We start from the raw sequence: 27,359 nt of genomic DNA, 5'->3' as shown, positions 1-27,359 counted from the left end.
AGGATGGTCCTCGACACCAAATTTGCCTTCAAAAAAGCATTTGCTTCATTTAATTTAGATTTATTCACGAAAGGCTAAAGGACACTGTGCAAGGGCGGGGGTGGGGGGCGGTGAGTGTGCGCCTGCGCTCTGCCCCTCCTAGAGGGCAGTCAAAGGCTTCTGGCTGACCCGAGCGGAGATCTCGCGAGACTGTCAGACGTATGGCGAGAGGTGTGGGAGGAAGATTGTGTTGTCGCGAGAACTCTGCCTTTGAGCCGTAGGTTAGTGTGGGGCCGTGTCTCAGTCCACCCAAGGTCTCCTCGGATCGCCTGGAGAGGCACTCGGACCTGGTAAGAACGCTGTGGGCCGGGTGGAGGCTCGATGACCGCTGGCCCGCTGGGCCCGGGCTTGTCCGCCCCTTCCCGACCCGACCGACACCGGGCCCGGCCTGCCTTCCCCTTCCCTTCCCTCCACACGCCAGGCCCGGGCACCTCTTCCTGCCTGCCCGCTGGGCCCAGGCCTGTCTTCTCCCCTTCCCTCCACACGCCGGCCCGGGCCTACTTTCTCGCCTTCCTGCCACACGCCGGGCCCGGGCCTGTCTTTTCCTCCCCGACCCTCCTCGTGCCCGGCCGTGGCCCTGTCCTTTCCTCCCCAACCCTCCTCACACCCGGCTCGGACACCTCCTGCTCCCCGCCGGCCTTCCCCTCTCTTTAGTTGTGATAGCTCCAAGTTTCCTGTTTCTCTCGCCTCTTGCTTGGATGTGGGGCGAGGCGAGGTCTGTTTTGCCGAACGGGCACAGAACATAATCCATTTCTAGCTTGTCAGGTGGAAATGCAAAGAAGATACTGGGTTTTTTTGGCCCTCTGTGTGCCAAACACATACTGTCACATTTAATTCTCCCAATAATCCCGAAAAATAGCTTGATTATCTCTGTTTTACAGCTGAGAAGAGTAAGGCTTGCTCATTCATTGGTTCATTCCACCAACAATCATTTATTTGGTGCCTGTATGTTCAGGATGTTGAGGATAGCAATGAAAAAAAAATGGACACCTAATTCTCATGGAACTAAATTCTTGTTGTGGGGAAAACAATAATCATAATTTTATGTGGCACGGGATTTAACATGGAATGATGCCATCAAGAATGGCAGAAGTAGAATGACAGAAGTCAGAGTGCTAGAATTTATCTGACCCCAAGGGCAGAGCTTTTTTCCTTTTAACTGTGCCTTTTTGTGTCACTTTCTAATCAAGGTCGGGTTCACCATAGTAACTGCCTTTTGGATGGACTTAGCTTGCCACCATTCACTTGGTAATTTGGAACTAAGTTTATAGAGACTCTTGAGTTACTTATTGGAATGAGAATGGCACAGGAAGTCATAGTTGGCTCATTTCTGTACCGAGATCCTAGAGTGACATTTCCAAACTTTAAAGTACATGAGACCGTTTGAGAAAGACTTACCCTAAGGATGCAATGGCTTAGGCAATTTACTTGGTTTTCTCATTTGAAGATTTGCTAGCTTGCAGATTTGTTCAGATAAGTAAATGAGATAATATATGTAAAGTCCAGCACAATAACATTCCTTTCATTTTCTGCTTTCCTGCCTTCCGGGGAGCCTTTGTCCTTGGGTCTCTGAGGAAAATCCTACTCTTTGAAAGTTTTGTGGTAGTTTTTATCTAAATAAATCTCTACAATTACATTATTACCTTTGTGCAAACAGGCATTTAGGAAATGGAAAAACATGTTGAGCTATGGAAGGGGAGGAAGATGTCCTTCTCAAAGGGAGAGAAGATATTTTAGAACTACATAGTACCCCTCACCCTCCCCCCCGCCTTTTTTTTTTTTTTTTATTAAATCAGCATAGCTGTGCCAGAATCTCAGGATCCGCTGTAGGGGTTTCATAAAACTCCCTAGGATATCCTGACACATATCCCTCCCCCGGTTGAGAGTCCCTAAGTTAGTGTTTTATAATACTTTCCCTCACATAGTGTTAGCATTCAGAGCCAGTCATTGCTGCTGCTGATGGACTTTGAACTCAGTCTCTTATTTCAAAGAATTAGTATTTTCTGCTTGGTTGGTGAATCTACGACACGAGTTCTCCTCTAGGTGGCAAGCTCACCATTGTGTTCTCAGGGACTATCAGAGTAGTGTCAGTTTAAGTACTCAATAAATAGTTGTTGGATGAATACATAATACCTTAATACTTAATGATTCCTTCAACATACCAGGTGTAGTTAGGGACTTTGGGCTCAGATCTGGGATTAAATCTTGGCTCTTCTACTTGGAAGTTTGTGACTGTAGGTAATATATTTAACCTTGTCAAGTCTGCTTTTTTTTTTTTAAATTAATGGTGATGATAATAGCCACTTTAATGGTTTGTGAGTGCTAATTGAGATAATGAGTTTTTTAAAAAAAGGCTTGGCACATAGTAGACTAGATGTAAATACTTAACTGAATTCATTTACTCAGTAATTAATTATTGAACACCTATTATACAACAGTGAACAAAAAGACAAAGTCCCCGCCATGTGGAACTTACCTTCTAGTATGTTTTCTGAAGGGAGATCAGAAATAAATGGTTGCTACGTGCCAGATTGTGGTTAGTACTATGGAGAGTAATAAAGCATATTAAGGGGGAGTAGAGGCAAGACTTTTAAAAATAAAAGATGGTGAGGAATGGCCTCAATGAGAAGATGACCTCTGAGCAGACACCTGAAGGAAGTGAAGGCCTGGGCTTGAGGATACCTGGAGGAAAGTGCAAGGGCCCTGAGGCAGAAGCATCCTTGTTAAGCTAAAGGAGCAGCAGGAGGAGAAGAGTAAGGGTAGAGGGGAAGAGTAGGTAGCAGTCATGAGGTTTCTGCAGGAGTCCTGGAGAGAGATGATGATAATGAAATTGATGAACTTTATGTCTTTGTTATATCCTGTTCCTTTTTCTTTTTTTTTTTTTTGCGATGGAGTCTTGCTCTGTCGCCCAGGCTGGAGTGCAGTGGCGTGATCTCGGCTCACTGCAAGCTCCGCCTCTCGGGTTCACGCCATTCTCCTGCCTCAGACTCTCCGAGTAGCTGGGACTACAGGTGCCCGCCACCACGCCCGGCTAATTTTTTCTATTTTTTTTAGTAGAGACGGGGTTTCACCATGGTCTCGATCTCCTGACCTCGTGATCCGCCCGCCTCGGCCTCCCAAAGTGCTGGGATTACAAGTGTGAGCCACCGCGCCGCGCCGGCCATATCCTGTTCTTTGACTAAAAGTAATAAAAATAGGTAATACTTATATAGCTCTTAATGTGCATCAGGTACTATTTTAAGTGCTTTACATATATTAGTCATCAGATCTTTCCAAGAAAGTATACCTAGCCTCAGAAAATGAAGATTTGTCACTCTTTAGGATATACAGTGGAATGTGCTGCTGGTTCAGAGAGCACTTTCTCAAGCAGTACTGAAATCAGCAGTGAATTCACTGCCTCTGTTCACATACTGGTTAGGTTGCAAAGGCAAGCCTAAAGTGTTGATAACAGACCACCCAACCAATATGTATGCATTGGGTTAAGTTCAGTTTCATGGAAGAACTGTAGAAGGCCACGGCATTTTTTATTACTCTTCTTGCTATTTTTTAGTCCTTTTAAAATTTTCATCCAAGGTTTTCATCTTGACTTTGTTTTCATATAGTTATGTCTGGACACATTGCTTCAACATAGAATGCACACGAACAATGTGGAGGTCTAGGCTGGAATGGGGGCCCAGTTGACCACTGTTGCTCTAGCTAGTAGGCATTAATACTATCTCCATGTATGTCAGTTAGAGGAGCTGCCATATTGTCCTTCTCAGCTTATCTTCTTTGATTGTTAAATCATAACATTGCAGTGCTTAACTTCTGATATGAATGACTCTACACTCTTAGTCAATCTTTTTTTTTTTTTTTTTTTTTTTGAGATGGAGTCTCGCTCTGTCACAGAGGCTGGAGTGCAGTGGCGCGGTCTCCGCTCATTGCAAGCTCCGCCTCCCGGGTTCACGCTGTTCTTCTGCATCAGCCTCCCGAGTAGCTGGGACTATAGGCGCCCGCCACAACGCCTGGCTAATTTTTTGTATTTTTTAGTAGGGATGGGGTTTCACTGTGTTAGCCAGGATGGTCTTGATCTCCTGACCTGACCTTGTGATCCGCCCGCCTCGGCCTCCCAAAGTGCTGGGATTACGGGCATGAGCCACCGCGCCCGGCCCACTCTTAGTCATTCTTATCCCAAGTTGTCATCCCTAATTTTGCTTGGCTTGATTAATCAATATCTTCCTCTTTGGGGTTAGCAGTGTGTTTGGGGGCACCTTTGGGGCTTAATATTCCTCTTATGCAGCATTACCTAAGTGCTCTACAAATATGGCAGTTTGGTTCAGTGAAGTAGTGAGTAGCTCACAAAATAGGTTAAAACGTTTTGTTGTCAGTTTGGTCAGGGGTGAGAAGTTAAGTCTTTTCATACTTGGTTTCAGCTTTCAAAAGAAGATAATCTCAGGTGTGTTTTGAGCTTTATTTTGGCATTATTGTTAGTCCTCCAGGCTTTAAAGGAGGGAAAATATTAATATTTTATCACTTGTTGGCTTCTACGGGGAGAACCACAAAGTGTTTGCCATATAAAATCAGGATAAAATGGCATTATTACTGTGATAGTAGGTAAGTTAACATATTTTCCTATCCTTGACTATATTATGGCAAGAAGTTTCAAGTTGAATATAGTCCCTCCAATATTCAACTTGAAATTCAGTTAGAATTTCTGTGGTACTGCCAACTCTGAAGAAAAAATCGAGTTGGCTGTAAAATACAGTAAATGTGTCCCCTTTAACCCACAATCTTGCTGCTGTTTGTGTGAATCCATGAAGCTGAGCTTTGTGGTTCTGGCAGCAGGAAAGACACTATCTCAGCACTTATTCTGGGATCATACTTTCAGTGGCAACACCCTTGCCAGCTTTGTCTTGTTTGAAAAAAGCCAAAAGTAATAGTTGTGCTAGAAACATTTTCTTTCTCTGAAAAAACCTTCCTGCATTAATACAGGCCTTAGTGGGACATCAAGTTGATTATCTATGTTTAAAGCAGAACTATACCATACTTACTGTGGCTAGTCTGAACCTAAACATTAATTTATCATGTATTCATCCGTTTGTCCAAAATGTCTTAGGCCTCTGTTGAATTTAGGGTGAAGCATTGTACAGTTGCCAGGGACATTCTTTTCTTTATGTCGATTCAGTGGCACACATAGAATGTGAACGGTTGGTAATGCCAAGGTACTGATACCAGGTTGTCTGCTTAGTATTAGGATGTACAAAGCTATTAATTTATAAATAAGACATGGTTTCTTCTCTCATGGAGCCCTCAGGCTAAGGAGGCAGGCATGTAACAATAGGGTAACATGTGTTACAGGCGTCCTGCCGGAAACCCATACAGATTACAGTGGTAATGCAGGAGGGAGCAGCCAACTCTATTGGCCAAAAGTATTGAGGAGTGAGGTGCTCAGTCAGGAAAGGCTTTGTAGTTAGTGATGGTGACTTGAAAAGCAGACAGGTAGGGAGAAGAGGAGAGACTAGCATTGCTGACAGAGAGAACTGGCATAGCCAAGCTGCGCAAGATAAACCAAACTATCCTATGCATAGAACAGCTGTCCAGTAGATTAGGGTGTGGGAGCTGTTCTGGGAGACAGCAGGAGAGTCGGAGGCCAGGAAATAGAGAGCTGTGATGGTTGATTTTAGATGTCAACTTGACTGGATTAAGGAAATCTAGAAACCTGGTAAAATGTTATTTTGGGGTGTGTCTGTTTCCAGAGGATATTAGGGTGTGAATCAGAGTGGATTAGGTGGGGGAAATCTACCCTCAGTGTGTGTGGGCACCATCCAATCTGCTGGGGCCCAGAGAGAACAAAAACATTGAAAAGGCAGATCTATTTGCTGGAGCTGGCATACATTCTTCCTCTCCTGTCTTTGGACAACAGAACTCCAGGCTCCCCAGGCTTTGGGCTTCAGGACTTGTATCAGTGCCCCCCTGGGTTCTCAGGCCTTTGGCTTCAAACTGAGAGTTACACCATCTGCTTTCCTGGTTCTGAGGCCTTTGCACTTGGACTGAGCCATGGTACTGACATCCCAGGGTCTCCAGCTTGCAGACAGCCTGTCATGGGACATCTCAGCCTGCTGATCACATGAGCCAGTTCCTCTAATAAATCCCCTCTCATATCTATATCTGTATATGTCTTTATGTGTATATCTATGTCTGTCTATATAATGTTCCATCTCTCTGGAGAACCCTAACTCAAGAGCCTTATTGCCTTTAAAAGAAATTTGGACTTTATCCTGTTGGCAAATGGGGAGCCATAGGAGAGCTATGCTGCTTTAGATGAGATGATCTACTTGGGATGGATGGTTGTTGTTTTGAGACAGCATAGAAATTCTTGAAGCAGAAGAGATGTAAAATACCTTATGCATTTTTCCCCTTTAGAACCTAAACATTTTATAAAGACACAAGGGCAAATACTGAAGCATAAGGGAGTAAAAAGCTACATGTAAAGAGTGGTCTGAGTGCAGAATTTTAGATTTTTATGATTTTCTTTCTCAGTCTTTTTATGTTTATGTAATATTTAATAAATCACATCATTATAGTAACAGCTACAGCTGGCTTGAGGAGAAACACAAATGAATATAACTGTGAAACTCAGTGAAAATATACATAGGGGAGTAGCTGAAGACTTTACTGTGCTGGGGCATTGGTCAGGATCTTTTAGAGAGGGAACAGAGACCATTGGTTAAGTAGGTGATGGCCAACAAAGGTTTTTTGTATTTACATTGTGATCAGCCGTTTTTCAGAGGCATATAAAATAGATGAAAGTTCCTGACATCAGTATATTTTAATAGACTTAAGAATTCCTTCTTTGTTGCCATTGATGTAAATTAGTAAAAAGGACCATAAAATTGTAACTTCAGTCATTCAGAAGTATGTCTGGTTTTTTTGTGTCTTTACGAAATGTATTATCCAAGGAGGGCATTTGGAATTAGGGAGAAATTTTCTTATTTTTGATAATGAATGCCTGGATTGGGGTCCCAGAAATTGTATGCATCACAGACAAAGTACGCAGTTCCACTCTGTTCATCTGAAATCGAAGGGATACTTAATTTAGGGTAATGGCTCCTTAGTATTCCCCTTTGGTGTTTCTCATGTGATTTTGCTTTACTCTTACTATTAACAAAAACAGCTTTATATGCATAGACAACAGCAAGTATTCTACATTCAAAAAATCGACTAAAAGGTAATAGAATTACAGCGTTGTCTAGATTTCATCTTTTGGCCTGATTGCATATGCAGGCTATGAGGATTATCTTGGAGAAAAGGGAAAGCTAGAAGTACCATAAGCATGATAGTCACAGGTAGGTAGGGGCTATATTGCCAGGCACTGTCCTAAACATTTTAATTCATGTAATTCATTATAGTTCATATAATTCTCATTGAGTCGGGCCCATTATCGGGTGGAGCAAGTGGGGAGAGGGAGAGGCTGGAGAGGAGCCCCAAGTGCCATCTGAGGTCCCTCTAGCTGGCCTTACCCTGAGAGGCCGGGCGGGGGCAGCAGGCGTCTAACGGGGAGGCCCAGCGGCGAGGGAGCTGCAGGGGGGCCGCGAGCGCCAGCAGGGACTGGCTGGGAGCAGGGTAACAGTGGGCGGAGTTTTCCGCTCCTCCCCGCCCTTGGCTTGAGCGCTCCAGCTGGCTGGTGGCCGCCGTGTGATGCGCGCGCGGGGCGCGGCCCGAGCTCGGGGACCTTTCGCACTCGGGTCAGGGGTAAAGCAGCCTGTCGCTTGCCGGGCAGCTGGGGCGTCGGTGACCTGGCCTGTGAGGTACGTCCGCCAGCCCAGGGGCCGTAGCGGGAGCCCCAGAGGCGGGTAGCCTTGCAGGGCTGGCGCCGGGCAGGAGCCGGGTCCCAGCGGCTGACTTGAGGGCTCCTGAGGCCGCTTTGAAAGGGCTTTTGGGAAGTCTAGAAAGCCGCGTGAGGCACTGTTGCTTTCGAATTAGAAACGCCTTGTGGTCGGTTTTCAGTTACTACTTTAGAAAATTGATGTGCTGGGATTTATTGCCCTCAGTTACTTGTATAAAGGTGGACAAATCTGAGCCTAGTAAAATCTGTGAAGTGTTAAATCTTAAAATGTTCAATAGTGAATTTATTATTACCTTATTTTAAATCTGTTGCGATATTAACGTTTGTTTGTGTGGTTGTAAAAAGATTACAGAGAACCAGGTTCTGGATTTCAGAAACTGCTTGTCTTGATAAGGAATTTAAAGTGGGCTGGGGCTAGGGTAAGATGCATATAATCCTTGAGTTAATGAGTTCTATGAAAAACAACCTTTAGGCCGGGCGCAGTGGCTCATGCCTGTAATCCCAGCACTTTGGGAGGCCGAGGCGGGCGGATCACGAGGTCAGGAGATCGAGAGCATCCTGGCTAACACGGTGAAACCCTGTCTCTACTAAAAATACAAAAAAATTAGCCGGGCGTGGTGGCGGGCGCCTGTAGTCCCAGCTACTCGGGAGGCTGAGACAGGAGAATGGCGTGAAGCCCGGAGGCGGAGCTTGCAGTGAGTGGAGGTCGCACCACTGCACTCCAGCTTGGACGGCAGAGCTAGACTCCGTCTCGAAACAACAACAACAAAAAAACAAACAAAAAAAATCAACCTTTAAGAAAAAGACGGAAGAAAGAATGTGTGAAGTGAAAAAAGTCTCAAGGTAAAATTGCAAAATATTTTTTAACATAATTTTTTTAAACTAAAAGCTTTATAGACGGTCTAATGCAGGTTGTCTCATCAAAGATAAGCAAATTGTTCAGTTAGTATTTCGAGTGTAATACTCATAGAACACATAGGTATCCTGTGGATAGATGCCATGCTTGGCCTTTTAGCAATGACTAGGATGCCAGGCAAATAAGTAAAAAGTAGAGGTCTTTGGAGGGGCAAGGGCAGGTGGCAAGGGGGGCAGAGAATGTGAGAGTTGGAAGGTGAGGTTAGAGATGATCTAGTCTGAGCTTTCATTCTTACAGACAAATGAAGCCTGGAGTGGCTGTGATACAGACGTTGAATCAAAACCATTTGCATTGGTATTTGGCAGTGTTTCGGTTTTTCTGAGCCTATCATGACATACAAGGGTACTGTTTATTTATTTATTTATTTTGAGATGGAGTTTCGCTCCTTTTGCCTCGGCTGGAGTGCGATGGCTGCAACCTTGGCCCACCACAACCTCCGCCTCCCAGGTTCAAGTGATTCTCCTGCCTTTGCCTCCCGATTAGCTGGAATTACAGGCATGCGCCACCACGCCTGGCTAATTTTGTATTTTTAGTAGAGACGGGGTTTCTCCATGTTGGTCAGGCTGGTCTCGAACTCCCGACCTCAGGTGATCCACCCACCTCGGCCTCCCAAAGTGCTGGGATTACAGGCGTGAGCCACCGCGCCCGGCCAGTACTGTTTATTTTTGTTAGTGTTATCCAAGGCAGAAGATTCTGAACAATTGTGGTTATAATTTACTGAGGGCTATGAAAATTGACTGAAAATCTTAATGGAAGTTATTTCAATAGTAATCCATTGGAATGTTAATTTTAATCACTAGTGTTGGCAAGTAAAAATATTTCACAGGTGATAATACACTAAAGGAAGAACAAGCTCATCTGGGAGAGAGAACCCAGGACTAGACCTTGGGAACTGTAGTTCTAAACCCAAATCTTACCCCTTCTGGCTGTGGCCCTTCTGATGGGTCACTTAAACTATCTGGGCTTTTGTGGCTTCATCTGTAGAATGAGAGTGTTATATTAAAGACATGACCAAGATTTTTTTCAGCTTTATTTTTTATTTTTTTAAGAGGCTTGTGAGGAGCTATTTTTCAGCTTTAAATTGTAGTTTGTGTGGGTCACAAGAGTTACAGCTCTTTGGAAATTTTATGGTTAAGCCATACAATAACGACTTAGCTTCATTACATAACCACTTCATTTGTGGTTAGTTGCTCAATTCTGGTCCCGTGATCTTCAGACTTCACAAATAGATTTGTGCAAAGCATTGTGTAAGCATGGCACATATAGTTTAAAGAATTCCTCGTTGAGGAAACTCCAGGTTTTGTTATTCGTTTGAAGGGTATGTGTGTTTCCTCCTCCTTTACTTCCTCTACCCCCAAATTTAGAACAGGGATACTAGAGGCAGGGAAGTTTTAGAAAGCACTTAAACTTTTAATGTTGTCTCAAAACATAAACATTTAAGGGAGTCCTCTTTTGAAGATGGTAAGGCAATATTTTGGATTATAATGGTGAAGATAAAAAGACATTTTTAGTGATCTTTTATTGATTTGAATACTAGGATCACAGCTGATTTGGTCCAATCTTTTTTTTTTTTTGAGACAGAGTCTCGCTCTGTCACCCAGGCTGGAGTGCAGTGGCGCGATCTCGGCTCACTGCAAGCTCCGCCTCCCGGGTTCACGCCATTCTCCTGCCTCAGCCTCTCCGAGTAGCTGGGACTACAGGCGCCCGCCACCACGCCCGGCTAATTTTTTGTATTTTTAGTAGAGACGGGGTCTCACCGTGGTCTCGATCTCCTGACCTCGTGATCCGCCCGCCTCGGCCTCCCAAAGTGCTGGGATTACAAGCGTGAGCCACCACGCCTGGCTTGGTCCAATCTTTTTACAGGTAAGAAAACAGTCAAAAGTATCTATACTTGGTATATATTAGAGGATTTAGACCATTGAGTTTTTGGAGTAAATAAAAGATTGCCTTTTCCTATGCTGTATAGTGAAAGACTAGATGGAAATCTAATATTTATTAAATAAGCACGACCTCTTTACCCCTAAGTCTGTGAGTCTATATTCCTCACATATGTATTAGGAAGTTAGGTTCCACAAGGGCAAATGGTGCAAGGTCATAGCCCTGATAAATGGCTAAAGGATTCTGTCAGGTCCTGTTCACAGCCTGTCAACTAAACCTGATAACAATAACCACTGCAATGTGGAGGGCTTACGGTATGCAGGCGCTAGGCTAAGTGCCGGTAGACATATAATATCTCACTTTAACCTTACTGCAGCCCCTCTGTAGCTACCATCCTTGTCTCCCTTTTTCCTGAGGAAGTTGAGGCCCAGAGAGATTATGTTACTAGCTCAGGGGTCTCAAGCTTGGAGACACAGCCAGAACTCAGGTTTGTCAGACTCCAGAGTGACCTCTTAACGGTCATGCTTGCTACTCTGGCTCTTGAACCTGAAACAAATGGTGAACAACTGTTGAAAATGGCCATGTGAACTAGTTACCTCATATAAGTCTCTTTGGATGTAACATTTCATACAGCTGGCTTAGGCTTCAGCTCATTGTGATTTGAATTCACCCATGGTTGGGGCTCTTCATTTCAGCTCTGAAGGCTTCCTCTTCATCACAGTGCAAGAGGGCAAGCCTTTGCACAGCTCCTTTCTTGGCATCTGGGCTCTGAGAGCTGACTGTGCTCTAACTGCGCCACAGGGAGGAGGAGGGACAGAGAGAGCCAAAGGCAGCAAAGGGACAAGCATCCTGGGACTTACCATAAAGAAATGAAACAGATTTTCTTCGTGGCTGACAAATGAGTTCTCAAGATGACTTTTGAAGGATAACACTCCTTTTAGTTTGAAAAAATGTGAATAACTGTGTGTAGAAAAATCAGTTTTGTAACTTTTAAATCTCATCCTACATTCTGTCTATAGCTGATAAGGGGAAAGTCCAATGTGTGAACACTTGCTGTATTCTACTCTTATTGTGTAATATTAATACTTGTGAATGAATTGAGAGGACTTGCTTTAGGAATCTAGTAATACAGTCAGCACTGTATGTATTTGAGTTTGTCTCCCATATGTTCCGGAATTCTGGAGTTTTGACATTGTGAAGCAACAATTTAATTTTATTGATTCAATTTTACACTGTGCCAGGCATTGTGGCATTCCACACAAATGGTGAGAATCTAAGAGTGGGAAATTTGGCACAGGTGAAGCAGGCTGGGTAACACAGTTGAAAGACTGCTAAACATGTCTTGCATGACTGGCCTAAATGCAAAGTGAAGCAGCCTGTCACGCTCCAGCTCTCCAAATCAGAGCCAGCATTTCACCTATGTGATGCAGGTATTTTTCATAGTCCCTGCAGTGAGTTCCAAGTGCACACTAACGCTTCTGCCTAACACAGGCAGCTTATGGCATGCAAAAGGAGGCTGCAAAGTAACCACTGTTGGTGTGTCCAGGGTTGGAAAAATTTCCACAGGGATTTCTGTGAAATCCAATTAAGGCAGCCCTTTCTTTTTAATAGATGATTATGGAGAAAGAGACTGACAAAACAAAATCAGCAAGGGGAAGTTAAAAAATTTCCTGAATTGTTCAGTTTCTTGTGGAAACTCTAGTTCCTGAATCCGAGTCTTTTGCTGAGATAGTGGACAGAAAGTTTGTTTTGCTGCTCTTCCCACTTCCCTCAGAATACATTATTTCTGAGGGAGGAACTCACCACTTTTGCCTCTATCCAGCTTTCAGCTAGGCACCTGGCCCTAAACTTACTCTTAAAGATGCAGTCAAGGCCTGGCAAAGTTCCTTTGTCTGAAATGGGCAGTCAGCCACTTGGAGAACTCTACACTGGGTAGGCCACTTTTCACCCCAAAGCTGGCTTCTCCCAGAAAGTCATTGCTTTCAGGACTGTTAGGAAGTTATTTGATATATTGCCTAACATGCCTCCTATTAATGTTTTTTACTCCCTTGTGTCTGTTCCAAACAAATTTAATTCTTCTAGTTGACAGGTCTCCACATACTTGAGAATGGTAATCATGACCTCCTGGAGACGTCTCTTATCTAGACTAAACAGCCTTCCTTCCTGGAGAAGTTTTTCATGGTTTTGAGGCCTCTTTCCCTTTTCTAAGTGTCCTCTTCTAAAGCGTGTTACTCAGAAATAAGTTTTGAATTTAGTCTAATAAACATGGAACAGGCTAATCCTGTGACAAACACTATACTTTTAGTAAATGTAGTCAAATAGTATGTAAGTTATGTTTTCCCACAGACCCAGCACACTGCGAATTCATAGAGAATTTACTTTCGGTTAAAGATTTCCACCCTTTACAAAGGAATTATTCTCTTCCTTGCCCTCCCTAATTAAAGTGAAAAAACTTACATTTTGTTTTGTAAGATTGAACAGCTACGTAGAGATTGTTTTGGGATCTGTTTCTGTCACAGCCCCATGTTACCTCCAGCTTTAATGTTTGTCTTCAGTGTTTTCATACAGGTAATTAGGAAAAACAGGGATGTGCCTCTAAAAACTTTACAAACTGGCCTTAGTCTGTCATCCTTTGAGTATTTTGTAAAAAATAATCTTATTATTCAGTTTAATTGTGCTTCTCTTTAGCTGATATTCACTTTGTCCACAGTGATAACATACAGTCTTGCCACAAGTCCTCTGTCATGTCTTTGTGTCTACAGCATTACCTTGACTTGCCAGTTTAGTAAAACAATCCAAAAGGAAATAACTGGTATCACAAGGCTTAGTGAACCTATTCTGAGCTCTAGTAATCACTGCTGTCATTTTCTCAGTGTTTAAAAATCATGTCATTGTTCTTCCAGTAGCTTTTGTCAAGTTTTACTTCATGGCTTTACTGACACTCTTGTGTTACAGTCTCATATCATTATATGCTGTTCTTCCCATTTCTGTTTCCTTTCGCTCCTAAACCCAAGCTTCTTAGAGAACTCTGTATTTACCCACACCAATTTCTGTGTCTCCTTTATATGAGAATCATATGAAATCATTTTGTCACATATAATCTGTTATATATAATGCACATTCTTTTATATATTATATATTACATATATTCTCTCTATATAAAACATGTATCTCTATATCTGTTATATTCTTTTTTGTTGTTGTTTTGAGACAGAGTTTCACCCTCTCACCCAGGCTGGAGTGCAGTGGTGCAATCACGGCTCACTGCAGCTGCAACCTCCTGGGCTCAGGTGATCTTCCCACCTCAGCCTGCCAAGTAGCTGGGACTACAGGTGCACACCACCACATGTGGCTAATTTTTATATTTTGTAGAGACAGGGTCTGGCTATTTTGCCCAGGCTGGTCCCAAACTCCTGGGATCAAGTGATCCACCCACCTTGGCCTCCCAAAGTACTAGAATTACAGGTGTGAGCCACCGTGCCCGGCCCTATGTTATATTTTTGAGAGCTTTCTAGCTGTGAAGTCATTCTTAAGTTCTTCCTAAATAAAAAAAAAGTTCTACCTAAAAGGGGGAAATTAAAAATTCCATCTTCTAAACAGTGTTCTAAACTTGATTGTTTGCAGCTTATTTTGAAAGTAATCAAAGATCCTTCTGTACCTTTTAGTCTTCATCTCTAAATCTACAAAGAGGAACACATGCCTCATATGACTATATGTGTGTTATAAATAGAAAATGATATTCTAGTGTTCTTTTAACTTTTCAGGACACTGTATGCTCTTTGATTCAGGACAATTAGTGTATTTTTCCAGAAATAGCTATTCACATGTAAAGTGTCACTAAAGTAGATTACAGAGTTTTATGGCAGGAACAGTGGTAGAGGGAAGGGAGGAGACAATATTTATTAAGAGTATCTTATGTGCTAGGTTTGGTGTTGGAAAGTAATCTAAGTAGTTAGTAATGGGAGCTGGTTGGAATGATCATTTGAGGGATGATTGAAAGGTGGTTTTTGGTTGTAATTATGGTGCTATTTATATATATTTTTTTCTTTTAAAGGAGCAGTGAGGAGAATGAATACCTTCCAAGACCAGAGTGGCAGCTCCAGTAATAGAGAACCCCTTTTGAGGTGTAGTGATGCACGGAGGGACTTGGAGCTTGCTATTGGTGGAGTTCTCCGGGCTGAACAGCAAATTAAAGATAACTTGCGAGAGGTGTGACATGTGCTTTTCTCTTCTCTTGTCTGGACTCTTGGCACAGGGCTGGTTAGAGCATGGCCAAGGACTTGGTCTCTCCGTGCCAGCAAAAAATTTCACCCCATGCCTTGTGTGGTCTACTTGGTCCTAGTCAGTTGCCTGATATACTGGTGCCTTTCATCCCAAGGGGAAATAAGGCATATGCTAGAAGAGTCTGGAAAACCCTGTGCCATTCTAGAAAATTCTGTTCAGCATGCATTTTTGATTATTCCTCTGTGTGATTCCTCAGGTACTGTAACCAGTAAAAATATGAAATGAGTGAGCAGTATCCTATCAGCTGCATCCTCTTGATTGCATGAAGGATGCACTTGGGCATCCTCCCCATCATCTTTTAGCTGGTTAATGGCATTGTTCTGTAAATGACTATCTGTTAGGGCAAGCCAGAGTGAAATCTGTTGTTGGTTCCAGTAGTATTTTGTTGTTGTGTGTGTCAGACCAAGTATTACATGACTTTGAAACACAACTTTATTAAACAGAAAAAAAATGTGTTTTAAAATATAGTTTCTTATGTATATTGTCATGGATAATTTATGGCCTGTTTTGACTTTTTCCCCTTGGGATTTTTATATTTAGCCCTGTTTGAATCACTGTTCATGCTTCCAGAAACATTAGTTTATAATTTTACTTAAATTGTCTACCCTAATGGTCTTCTAGCTGTTGACATGTGGTGGCACATCTCTTTACTAAATTGGCCTGCTGTAAATGGACCGCTCATTCTGTGGGGTGAGAAAAGAGATAAGGGGCTAGCTGTTAAGTTAATACTCTATCTTTATTCTGCTGATAAACTTGTAAAACCATAGGTTTTTAAATTATGTGGAAAACTGAGGGGGTCAGTATTTCCTGGTACATTCTTGTATTTTCTCTTGATTAGGACACCCAAATTAAACGTAATCCTCTTAGAAGGCTGGGTATTGAAGGAGGATTTTAAGAGTTTAGGTATGCCTTTATGGCTAGGATTCTTTTTTTTTTTTTTTTTTTTTTGAGACGGAGTCTCATTCTGTCGCCCAGGCTGGAGTGCAGTGGCGCGATCTCGGCTCACTGCAAGCTCCGCCTCCTGGGTTCACGCCATTCTCCTGCTTCAGCCTCTCCGAGTAGCTGGGACTACAGGCGCCCACCACCACGCCTGGCTAATTTTTTTGTATTTTTAGTAGAGACGGGGTTTCACCGTGGTCTCGATCTCCTGACCTCGTGATCGCCCCCCTCGGCCTCCCAAAGTGCTGGGATTACAAGCGTGAGCCACTGCGCCCGGCCGGCTAGGATTCTTAAATTGGGGTCCATAGGGCTTTAGTGGGTCCTTGGGTAGGCTTTGGAACACTAAACCCTGAGATTATAAGCAAAATCTTGAAAATACACATTTTTTCTGGGGAGATACTTCATAGATGTCATTGGATAATAAAAAGGATTTGTGACCCCCCCAACCCCACCCCCCCCCAAAAAAAGTTTAAGAAACTCACTATTCTTTGGGAAACATCATTCTTTGGGATTATAACACTAGGAAGCTAACATGTATGTGTTTCCTAGGTGAAAGCTCAGATTCACAGTTGCATAAGCCGTCACTTGGAATGTCTTAGAAGCCGTGAGGTGTGGCTATATGAACAGGTGGACCTTATTTATCAGCTTAAAGAGGAGACACTTCAACAGCAGGCTCAGCAGCTGTACTCGGTAAGGTGTCTACATGGCTAGAATTGGTTTGAGCATGGCTTCTGGTTGCCAGAAAGTATCTTCCTTGTAATGCAGTGTTAATATAGATCAGATAAAAGTTTAATCTCAAGTACTGTTTGGTAACTTGAGTATATCTGGTGCTTTTGGTGTCATTGTGGCTAGTTGGTTTCATTTTTCTTCTAGTTACTGGGCCAGTTCAATTGTCTTACTCATCAAATGGAGTGTACCCAAAACAAAGATCTAGCCAATCAAGTCTCTGTGTGCCTGGAGAGGTAACGACTTTTTTTGCTTATTTTAACTTTTGACTCTTTAACTTTGGTATACTAAAAGAAAGTCGATTTTGTAACTCATTGCATGTGTTACATTTAACTTCTGTGTTGCTAGGATAAGATCATTCTGCTTCATGTATTTAATATTATACTTGCTGATACATGAATAAGCCATCTACCTTTCGTTGAGTTTCTTAGAGAAGTGTCATCATTTAAAATTACTCACAATTTGGCTTTTGTTTTAGATGAAGTTGATGAAACAGATATTCCTTAAAAACAGCCAATTTTGTTTTTTTCCCCCAGACTGGGCAGTTTGACCCTTAAGCCTGAAGATTCAACTGTCCTGCTCTTTGAAGCTGACACAACTACTCTGCGCCAGACCATCACCACATTTGGGTCTCTCAAAACCATTGTGAGTAATCTCATATGCTTCGTTGGGCACTTCTCATATCTCTGGCCTCACAGCTGGTCTTAAAATAATTACTATGAATAGTGACTTTCTTGAGAATTTGATTAGCTTCAAAAATTTCATGTTCTCAGCTGGGCGTGGCTGCTCACGCCTGTAATCCTAGCACTTTGGGAGGTCGAGGAGGGCGGATCACTTGAGGTCAGAAGTTCGAGACCAGCCTGGCCAACATGGTGAAAATCCATCTCTATTCAAAATACAAAAAAATTAGCTGGGCGCCTGTAATCCCAGCTACTTGGAAGGCTGAGGCAGGAGGATCGCTTGAAACTGGGAGGTGGAGGTTGCAGTGAGCTGAGATCGTGCCACTGCATTCCAACCCGGGCGACAGAGCGAGACTCCACCTAAAAAAAAAAAAAAAAATTCATATTTTGATTAAGTTGCCTAGGTTGGTCGTTCTTGGAATGTAGTACAGACTCAGTGATACTCTTTGGAATGCCTCATGTATCTCTCTCAATACTTTTGATATATTTTTTGTAAAATTTATGGCTTGAATAGTTTTTAATAAAGAACCAATCGTTTGGGTCTTGTTAAAAGTGGTAATACAACCAATTCTGGTAAAGATTTTTTATATAATAGTTATGTGGTAGAGTATTCTCAAATTTGATAACTACTTTGTAAGTCATGGGATTTAGTATGAACAGTATTTCTAATGAAATGGTAATGCTTTAACATTTTGGAAATGTGGAATTATAGTTTCACTTTTTCGGCAGCATAGCATAAATAACATGATTAAATTATCTCTATTTTGTAGCAAATTCCTGAGCACTTGATGGCTCATGCTAGTTCAGCAAATATTGGGCCCTTCCTGGAGAAGAGAGGCTATATCTCAATGCCAGAGCAGGTAAAATATCATCTTGTTTTTGGTAATTGAGTCATTACTTGGCTTATACTTCCTTTGGGTTTTATATAGCATTAAAAAAATGCTACTATGTGTAAAAAGGCACCAGTGGCAATGAGTTAGTTTATGAAATTGAATGCTTCCCTTGAGACCTAATGCCAAATAGAAATTTAGATGTCTTGTCGGGGCTGATTAACAGAAAAAGTAATTATCAATCAGTTCACAGGAAATTATCATTAGCTGTCTTACTGATACTGGTTCTGTGTGAGGGATCCTCTTTATAATTTATAGAGATGATTTATTTCTAAAAGAATGGCAATGTGCATAAAGGTTTCTAGATGTTTTAGTTGAGAAGAGCCCTAGAGATCAGCTATGTCTCTTGTTTTATAATTGTGAAAATTGAGGCTCTGGGAAGGCTCTGGGAAGGCACATGATTTGCCCAGGGTCAGTGGCAAGCCAAGATTAGAGAGTGGCTCTTCTCTTTTTTTGGTGAACTTTCTACTGCATTTGACATTCCTTATTTTGTGATTAACAGAAGTCAGCATCCGGTATTGTAGCTGTCCCTCTCAGCGAATGGCTCCTTGGAAGCAAACCTGCCAGTGGTCATCAGGCTCCTTACATACCCAGCACTGACCCCCAGGACTGGCTCACCCAAAAGCAGACCTTGGAGAAGAGTCAGGTCTGTTGCTGCTTTTATTGTTTCTTTTTTTTTTTTTTTGTGAGACGGAGTCTCGCTCTGTCGCCCAGGCTGGAGTGCAGTGGCGCAGTCTCGGCTCACTGCAAGCTCCGCCTCCTGGGTTCACGCCATTCTCCTGCCTCAGCCTCTCCGAGTAGCTGGGACTACAGGCGCCCGCCACCACACCCGGCTAATTTTTTTGTATTTTTAGTAGAGACGGGGTTTCACCGTGGTCTCGATCTCCTGACCTTGTGATCCGCCCGCCTCGGCCTCCCAAAGTGCTGGGATTACAAGCGTGAGCCACCGCGCCCGGCCGCTTTTATTGTTTCTACAGTAGACATAGCAGTAGGTGGAGTTAGTTACTAATCAGTAGTAGTATGTGTCATTGTTAACTTTTTGGTTGCAGTCTGGAAACGTATTTATTAATAGTCTCTTCATCATAGAAAGTTTAGAAAATAAGGAACTCTTTATCATAGAAAATTTTAAAAATAAAGAATTTTATATTAAAAAAGCCCACAGACCCATAATCTCAACACAGAGAAAAACACTGTAACAATAAAAGTGAAGTATTTATATACTTCAGTTTTCTATACATACATATTTTAAAAGAATCATTCTGTAAGTCCTGTTTTGGTGAGTAGATTTTTTTTTTTCACCAGGATAGCATTAACATATTTCTCTGTCATTTAATTTCTTCTGTAAAGTATTTAATAGTATATCATTGATTGGCTGTAATTTAAATTCAAATTTTTCTGGATATAAAAAAGGATTCCCTAAACATCCAGCAGCCAATTATTTGTGTGCATTCTTGATTAATTCCTTAGGAGTACATTTGTAGAAATTGCATTCCTAGATTATAATTCTGCTTACCCTTTAAGACTTTGGATACATACTGCCAATTTGGCTTTCCAGGAAGTTGCCAACAGTTTATAGTCTCACCAGCAGAATATTCAGGGTACCTGCTTCCCTGAAACCTAAGAGTAATAGTCATTTAGGTTTTTTTGCTCTGAATTTGACACAAAATAGCAATTTTCCTTTTGTTTTTTCTTCCATTAGTAAGGAGGTTGAGTATTTTCTTTTTTTGTTTTTTTTTTTTTTTTTTTGTTTTTTTTTTGAGACCGGGTCTTGCTCTGTCTCCCAGGCTGGAGTGCAGTGGCGGGATCTTGGCTCACTGCAAGCGCCGTCCCCCGGGTTCATGCCATTCTCCTGCCTCAGCCTCCCGAGTAGCTGGGATTACAGGCGCCTGCCACCACGCCTGGCTAATTTTTTGTATTTTTTTAGTAGAGACAGGGTTTCACCTTGTTAGCCAGGATGGTCTCGATCTCCTGACCTTGTGATCCGCCCGCCTCGGCCTCCCAAAGTGCTGGGATTACAGGCGTGAGCCACCACGCCCAGCCAAGTATTTTCATGTTTATTAGGCTTCTTTGATGACTTGCCTGATCATATCCTTTGCTTATTTTTTTGTGTTCTTTATTTGTAAAGGCACATTACACCCTTTTCTATCAGGTAAGAATATCTAAACAGAGAAATCCCTTGCCTTTTGGCTTTGTGTACTTAAATTTCAAAACACTGGGCAAGACACTAAATATGCAGACAGGGCTGGGCGTGGTGGCTCATGGCTGTAATCCCAGCACTTTGGGAGGCTGAGGTGGGCAGATCACGAGGTCAGGAGATCGAGACCATCCTGGCTAACACGGTGAAACCCCGTCTCTACTAAAAATACAAAAAAAAAAAAAAAATTAACCGGGTGTGGTGGTGGGCGCCTGTAGTTTCAGCTACTGGGGAGGCTGAGGCAGGAGAATGGTGTGAACCTGGGAGGCAGAGCTTTCAGTGAGCTGAGATTGTGCCACCGCATTCCAGCCTGGGCGACAGAGCGAGACTCCGTCTCAAAAAAAAAAAAAAAAAGTGCAGACAGAATCTCCAAAGCAGTCATAATTGTTCTGGCAAACTAATACTGTGTGCTTTTTGTGTAGACTTCTTCCAGAGCCCGCAATTTCTTCAATAATGTCGGGGGAAACCTAAAGGGCTTAGAAAACTGGCTCCTCAAGAGTGAAAAACCAAGTTATCAAAAGTGTAACAGCCATTCCACTACTAGTTCTTTCTCCATTGAAATGGAAAAAGTTGGAGATCAAGAGCTTCCTGATCAAGATAAGATGGACCTATCAGATTGGCTAGTGACTCCCCAGGAATCCCACAAGCTGCGGAAGCCTGAGAATGGCAGTCGTGAAACCAGTGAGAAGTTTAAGCTCTTGTTCCAGTCCTATAATGTGAATGATTGGCTTGTCAAGACTGACTCCTGTACCAACTGTCAGGGAAACCAGCCCAAAGGTGTGGAGATTGAAAACCTGGGTAATCTGAAGTGCCTGAATGACCACTTGGAGGCCAAGAAACCATTGTCCACCCCCAGCATGGTTACAGAGGATTGGCTTTTCCAGAACCATCAGGACCCATGTAAGGTAGAGGAGGTGTGCAGAGCCAATGAGCCCTGCACAAGCTTTGCAGACTGTGTGTGTGATGAGAATTGTGAGAAGGAGGCTCTGTATAAGTGGCTTCTGAAGAAAGAAGGAAAGGATAAAAATGGTATGCCTGTGGAACCCAAACCTGAGCCTGAGAAGCATAAAGATTCCCTGAAAATGTGGCTCTGTCCTTCTAGAAAAGAAGTAATAGAACAAACTAAAGCACCAAAGGCAATGACTCCTTCTAGAATTGCTGATTCCTTCCAAGTCATAAAGAACAGCCCCTTGTCGGAGTGGCTTATCAGGCCCCCATACAAAGAAGGAAGTCCCAAGGAAGTGCCTAGTACTGAAGACAGAGCTGGCAAACAAAAGTTTAAAAGCCCCATGAACACTTCCTGGTGTTCCTTTAACACAGCTGACTGGGTCCTGCCAGGAAAGAAGATGGGCAACCTCAGCCAGTTATCCTCTGGAGAAGACAAGTGGCTGCTTCGAAAGAAGGCCCAGGTGAGCATAAACATCAAAATAGCACTGGTTTGAGTTTTATTTATTTATTCATTTATTTTGAGATGGGGTCTCTGTCGCTCAGACTGGAGTGCAGTGGTGCTATCTCAGCTCATTGCAACCTCCCCTTCCCAGGCTCCAGCCATCCCCCTGCCCGCGCTACTGCCTCCTGAGTAGCTGGGACCATAGGCGTGCACCTGGGAACCTGGGACCATAGGCGTGCACCACCATGCTTGGCTAATTTTTTGTATTTTTGGTAGAGATGGGGTTTCAGCCTGGGCTGGTCTCCTGAACTCCTGAGCTCAAGCAATCTGCCCTTCTTGGCCTCCTAAACTGCCGGGATTACAGGCGTGATCCACAACACCCGGCCTAGAGTTTTATATTTCATAATCCCAAACCTTGCAAACCGGCCAGCCAGATCCTTAAATATGTTAAATACTAAATTTGGAATGGAGGATTTATGAACTTTTTGTGCATTTTCCAGGCCTAGGCCCCATCCTTCAGGAAAGAAGAATCTAGCCTGTTTTATTGCTATTTATGGAAAATATTTGGGGTAGAAATAACAATTGTCACCTTTGTTTTTGGTTGTTACAGAGAATGGCCAACATTTAAATTATTCTCTCTAGACCCTATTTGGAAGATAAGTTGGTCTCATGCCTCCTAGTTTTCATGAAGCAACCTACTCTTTTATTGCAGGAAGTATTACTTAATTCACCTCTACAGGAGGAACATAACTTCCCCCCAGACCATTATGGCCTCCCTGCAGTTTGTGATCTCTTTGCCTGTATGCAGCTTAAAGTTGATAAAGAGAAGTGGTTATATCGAACTCCTCTACAGGTGGGTACATGCCACCAGCATGAAAATTAGATTATAGCTATTTATAAAATAAATGTTTTGTCTTACATACGAAGTCATACTTGGCTCACTGAACCATATCCCTTGTAATAGTATGTATATTAGGCAAGTGAGGGTGGGACGGGGAGCTCATAAAAAGTTGATGTATTTTAATTGAATTTGCTTTATGAACTAACTAGGCATACTTCAAAATGAACTTTCAAGATGTAACCGTTGGGAATTTTCAGATCCCAGGTGGATTCTAGTAGCTTATATACCTACCTCGAAGGTGGGTTTGGTTCTAGGCCACTGCAATAAAGCAAATATCCCAATAAAGTGAGCTACACAAATACTTTGGTTTCCCATTGCATATAAAAGTTGTATATAAGGCACTATAATTAAGTCTGCAATAACATTATGTCTTAAGAAAACAATGTACATACCTCAATTAAAAAGTATTTTATTACTACAAAATGCTAATGGTCATCTGAGCCATTAACACATAATCTTTTTGCTGTTGGAGTTTCTTGCCTTGATGTTGATTACTGCTGACTGATTAGGATGGTAGCTGCTTGAAGGTTGGGATGGCTGTGTCAGTTTTTTTAAGATAATGAAGTTTGCTGCATCGATTGCCTTTTCTTTCACGAAATATTTCTAACGTGATGCTGTGTGATAGCATTTTATCCACAGTAGAACTTTCAAAACTGGAGTCTAACCATGTTGCTGCTTTATCAACTAAGTTTATTTAATATTCTAAATCCTTTGTTGTCATTTCAACAATACACAGCATCTTCTCCAGGAGTAGATTCTATCTCAAGAAATCACTTTCTTTGCTCATCCATAAGAAGCAACTGCTCATCCATTTAAGTTTGATCAGGAGATTTCAGCAATTCGTCACATACTCAGCCTCCACTTCTAACTCTACTTCTCTTGCTGTTTCCACCATATCTGCAGTTACTTCCTCCACTGAAGTCTTGAGTTCCTCCAAGCCATCCATGAGGGTGGGAATCCGTTTCTTCCAAACTCCTGTTAATGTTGATATTTTGACTTCCTCTCATGAATCATGAATGGTCTTAGTGGCATCCAGAATGGTGAATCCTTTCCAGGTTTTCAGTTTACTTTGTCCAGATCTATCAGAGGAACGTAGGCAGCTAGGGCCTTAAAAAATGTATTTCTTTTTTTTTTTTTTTTTTTTTGAGACGGAGTCTCGCTCTCTCGCCCAGGCTGGAGTGCAGTGGCCTAATCTCGGCTCACTGCAAGCTCCGCCTCCCGGGTTCACGCCATTCTCCTGCCTCAGCCTCTCCGAGTAGCTGGGACCACAGGCGCCCGCCACCACGCCCGGCTAATTTTTTTGTATTTTTAGTAGAGACGGGGTTTCACCATGGTCTCGATCTCCTGACCTCGTGATCCGCCCGCCTCAGCCTCCCAAAGTGCTGGGATTACAAGCGTGAGCCACCGCGCCCGGCCATATTTCTTAAATAATACTTGAAAGTTGAAATTACTCTTTGATCCATAGGCTGCAGAATGGATGTTTTATTAGCAAACATGAAAACATTAAATTAATCTCCTTCTGCATCTCCATCAGAGCTTTTGGGTGACCAAGTACACTGTCAATGGGTGTAGTTTTTTGAAAGGAATGTTTTTTCTGAGTAGTTCTCAACAGAGGGCTTAAAATATTCAGTAAACCATGCTGTGAACAGGTGCGCTGTCATCCAAGCTTTGTTGTTCCATTTCTAGAGCACAGGCAGAGTAAATTTAGCATAATTCTCAAGGGCCCTAGGATTGAAGCACTGGCTTCAACTTAGCCACCAGTGGCCAGGTGCAGTGGCTCAGGCCTGCAATTCCAGCACTTTGGGAGGTGGGGGTAGGAAGATTGCTTGAGCCCAGGAGTTCAAGACCAGCCTGGGCAACATACAGAGACCCTGTCTGTACAAAAATTAACAAATTAGCTGGGTATGGTGGAGCGTGCCTATAGTCCCAGCTACTCAGGAGGCTGAGGTGGGAGAATCTTGCATCTGGGAGGTCAAGGCTGCAGTGTGCTATGATAGCTCTGCTGCAGTCTTGCCTGGTTGATAAAGGGAGATCCTGTCTCAAAAAAAAAAAAAAAAAAAGTCAGTCACTGGCTGTGTTAGTCCCTAACAAGAGAGTCAATCTGTCCTTTGAAGCCAGGCATTGACTTCTCTCTCTAGCTATCAGTTCTAGATGACTACTTCTTCCAATAGGAAGTTGTTTTGTCTGCACTAAAAATGTTGAGTGTAGCCAACTTCATTTACGAACTTGGCTAGATATTCTGGATAACCTGTTACTTCACCTTGCATTTTTGCTATGGAGATGGCTTCTTTCCTTAAACCTCATGAACCAACCACTGCTAGCTTCAAACATGACTTCTGGTACCTGACCTCTCTCAGCCTTCATAAAATTGAAGAGAATTAGGGCCTTACTCTGGGGTTAGGCTTTGGACTAAGGGAATGTTGTGGCTAGTTTGATCCCCTATCGACACCACTAAAACTTTCTCCATATCAGAAATAAGGCTGTTTACTTTTTAAATCATTCATCTGTTCACTGGAGTAGCACTTCTAGTTTTTTTCAAGAACTTTTCAGCCAGAGAATGAGAAGCTAAAAAACAACAACAAAAAACTTTGCCTTTGTGCTCACAGCTTGGCTGGTCCAAAAGGCCTGCCCAGCTTTCAGCCTCTCTTGGCCTTCACCATGACTTTCTCGCTAAGTTTAATCATTTCTGGCTTTTGATTTAGAGTGAGAGATGGGGACTTTTTCTTTTAGCTGAACACTTAGATGCAATTGTAGGGTTAATAATTGGTCTAATTTCAATCTTGTTTTGTCTCAGGGAACAGGGAGGCCTGAGGAGAGAGAAGAGAAATGGAGAAAGGCTGTTTGGTGGGCATTCAGGACATTTATCGATGAAAAGTTTATCATATTTAATGGGCACAGTTCATAACACAAATGCTCAATTTGTAAAAATACAATATAACAAGGTACACCTGTACTGGAAAATGAGTCAGAGCTTTAAGGCAGGGAGAATTTGCTTTTATTCTTCAGTGAAGTAACTTATCTGTGGGTGTCTCTTTACAGATGTGAAGGAATGGACGAGTTGAGCAGCCTTTCTGCTGATTATCACACATCATGAGCTGAGTGACTGCGGCTTGCCAAATCTTTGTGTTTCTGGGTCTGACCAGTTAGCTTAGTTCTTCTCCTGCCTCATTTTGAACTAGTAAAGCAAAGTGAATCATCAGATTATGAGTTACTATTTAAAAGAAAAATGCTGTTTATTCATGCTGAGGTGATTCAGTTCCCTCCTTCTTACAGAAGTATTTTAATTCACCCCACACTAGAAAATGCAGCATCTTTGTGGATACGTCTTTTTCACAAGCCTCCAAGGCTCCTTAGATTGGGTCGTTACTAAAAGTACATTAAAACACTCTTGTTTATTGAAGTATATCGATGTATTCTAAAGCTAGTAAACTTCCCTAACGTTTAATTGCCCTATAGATGCTTCTCTTGCTGTGGGTTTTCTTCTGTTAGTGGTCTGAAATAATGATTTTCCTGTTCTATTAATATATAGTGTATTTTGCACAAAAGATTAACCTGGTCAATAGTGATGACCAAAATATATATTAATAATCTTGGCAATCTTTGACATTAATTACGAAATATTTTAGCCCACGTTAGTTCTACACTCGTCTTCACTTAAAAGAAACTCAGCTACTGCAAATTTTGTCTTTCTGTAAATGTTATTAAAATATCCAGTGAGCTCTTTTAGAAGGACTCAGTATTATTTCAAGACTATTTTTGAGGTAATTCTAGCCTTTTAAAATATTCTACAGACCTACGGGGTTTAAAAGAACCCCAGTACCGACTAAGCAAATAGGCAAAAGACATGTTGGAAATGTAGTATAGTACTTGAATCATTCACTATCTTAGGGATTATTGGTGCATCCTGTGTAAATGGAAGCTGAGCTTGACACCTGGTGCTTTTAAGTAGGGATAAAGTCATTCTCTCACTGCAAGCACAGCATACCTGTACCTCCAAAAGTGACGTTTTAGTGAACAGGCCGTTTTCAACACTTGTGCCTTGGGGTGTTCATTGAAGCTTTGTGAAAACTACTGATGTTTCCTCAGTCTCCTTAAAGTTACGTCCATGCTTTAAAATGTCTGTGTAGGAGACAGGTGGGGTTTATAATGTTTTCTCTAAGATATCTTTGCTGCTTTCCAGACTTTGAAACTATTAAGCTTAACTGCCTCTTATTGGAAATACTTCTGGGGAAACTTCATGGTCCCACAATGTCATTGCCATACAGCTTCACTAGAGTTCTTTGAACCACAGCTGAAAAGAGCTTTGTATTATTTTTTAATCCCCTCCCCAGATATCATTTAGGAGTATTATATAAAGGTGGTGGGCAAAAACAATGTAAGGAGTCTTTCCAATTATCTTGAGTTGCAGCTCTGTAGTTTCTTTTTTGAGGCCAAACACACTGTATTTTACAAGTCAAAATTAATTTACATTAATCACTATGTTAATGAGTATGTAAAACATTCTTTTGCATTGATGAATTTTGTATCTGCTTCCATTAAAAGCGTAACAGCCATAGTTGTTGCGTGTTATTTGTAGAACTATTTGTGACAAAGTGTGGTGTTGTATAACGTGGTAACTTTTGGTTAGGAATCCAGCTGAGAAACAGCTTGAACATAAAAATAACATCAGTGTATTTTATGAGAAATTAGCAAACAAC

General features: G+C 42.2%; 1 protein-coding gene across 7 annotated transcripts; it reads left to right on the top strand.

Moving 5' to 3' along the window:
* Positions 1 to 183: 183 nt before the first annotated feature.
* NCOA4 (nuclear receptor coactivator 4) lies at positions 184 to 27,215 on the top strand. 7 transcript variants are annotated; one of them, XM_032142346.2, is made up of 10 exons: positions 184 to 329; positions 14,713 to 14,867; positions 16,431 to 16,571; positions 16,755 to 16,843; positions 17,144 to 17,252; positions 18,058 to 18,147; positions 18,680 to 18,823; positions 20,794 to 21,780; positions 22,474 to 22,614; positions 25,702 to 27,215. In XM_032142346.2, exons 2-10 carry the CDS (start codon positions 14,727 to 14,729, stop codon positions 25,705 to 25,707), a joined length of 1,848 nt encoding a protein of 615 aa, XP_031998237.1. In that variant the 5' UTR covers positions 184 to 329; positions 14,713 to 14,726; the 3' UTR covers positions 25,708 to 27,215. The 7 variants fall into 7 exon arrangements, with proteins under 7 accessions (XP_031998237.1, XP_031998248.1, XP_031998245.1 ...); XM_032142354.2 differs by lacking the exon at positions 184 to 329 and adding an exon at positions 7,756 to 7,826; XM_058436493.1 differs by lacking the exon at positions 184 to 329 and adding an exon at positions 10,524 to 10,643 and having other exon boundaries at positions 25,702 to 26,062.
* Positions 27,216 to 27,359: the final 144 nt, after the last annotated feature.

Source organism: Hylobates moloch, unplaced genomic scaffold (assembly GCF_009828535.3).
Source record: "Hylobates moloch isolate HMO894 unplaced genomic scaffold, HMol_V3 SCAFFOLD_3, whole genome shotgun sequence".
Lineage (NCBI taxonomy): Eukaryota > Metazoa > Chordata > Mammalia > Primates > Hylobatidae > Hylobates > Hylobates moloch.
Note: the sequence above shows the minus strand (reverse complement) of the source record. Positions and strands in the feature narration are given on the sequence as shown.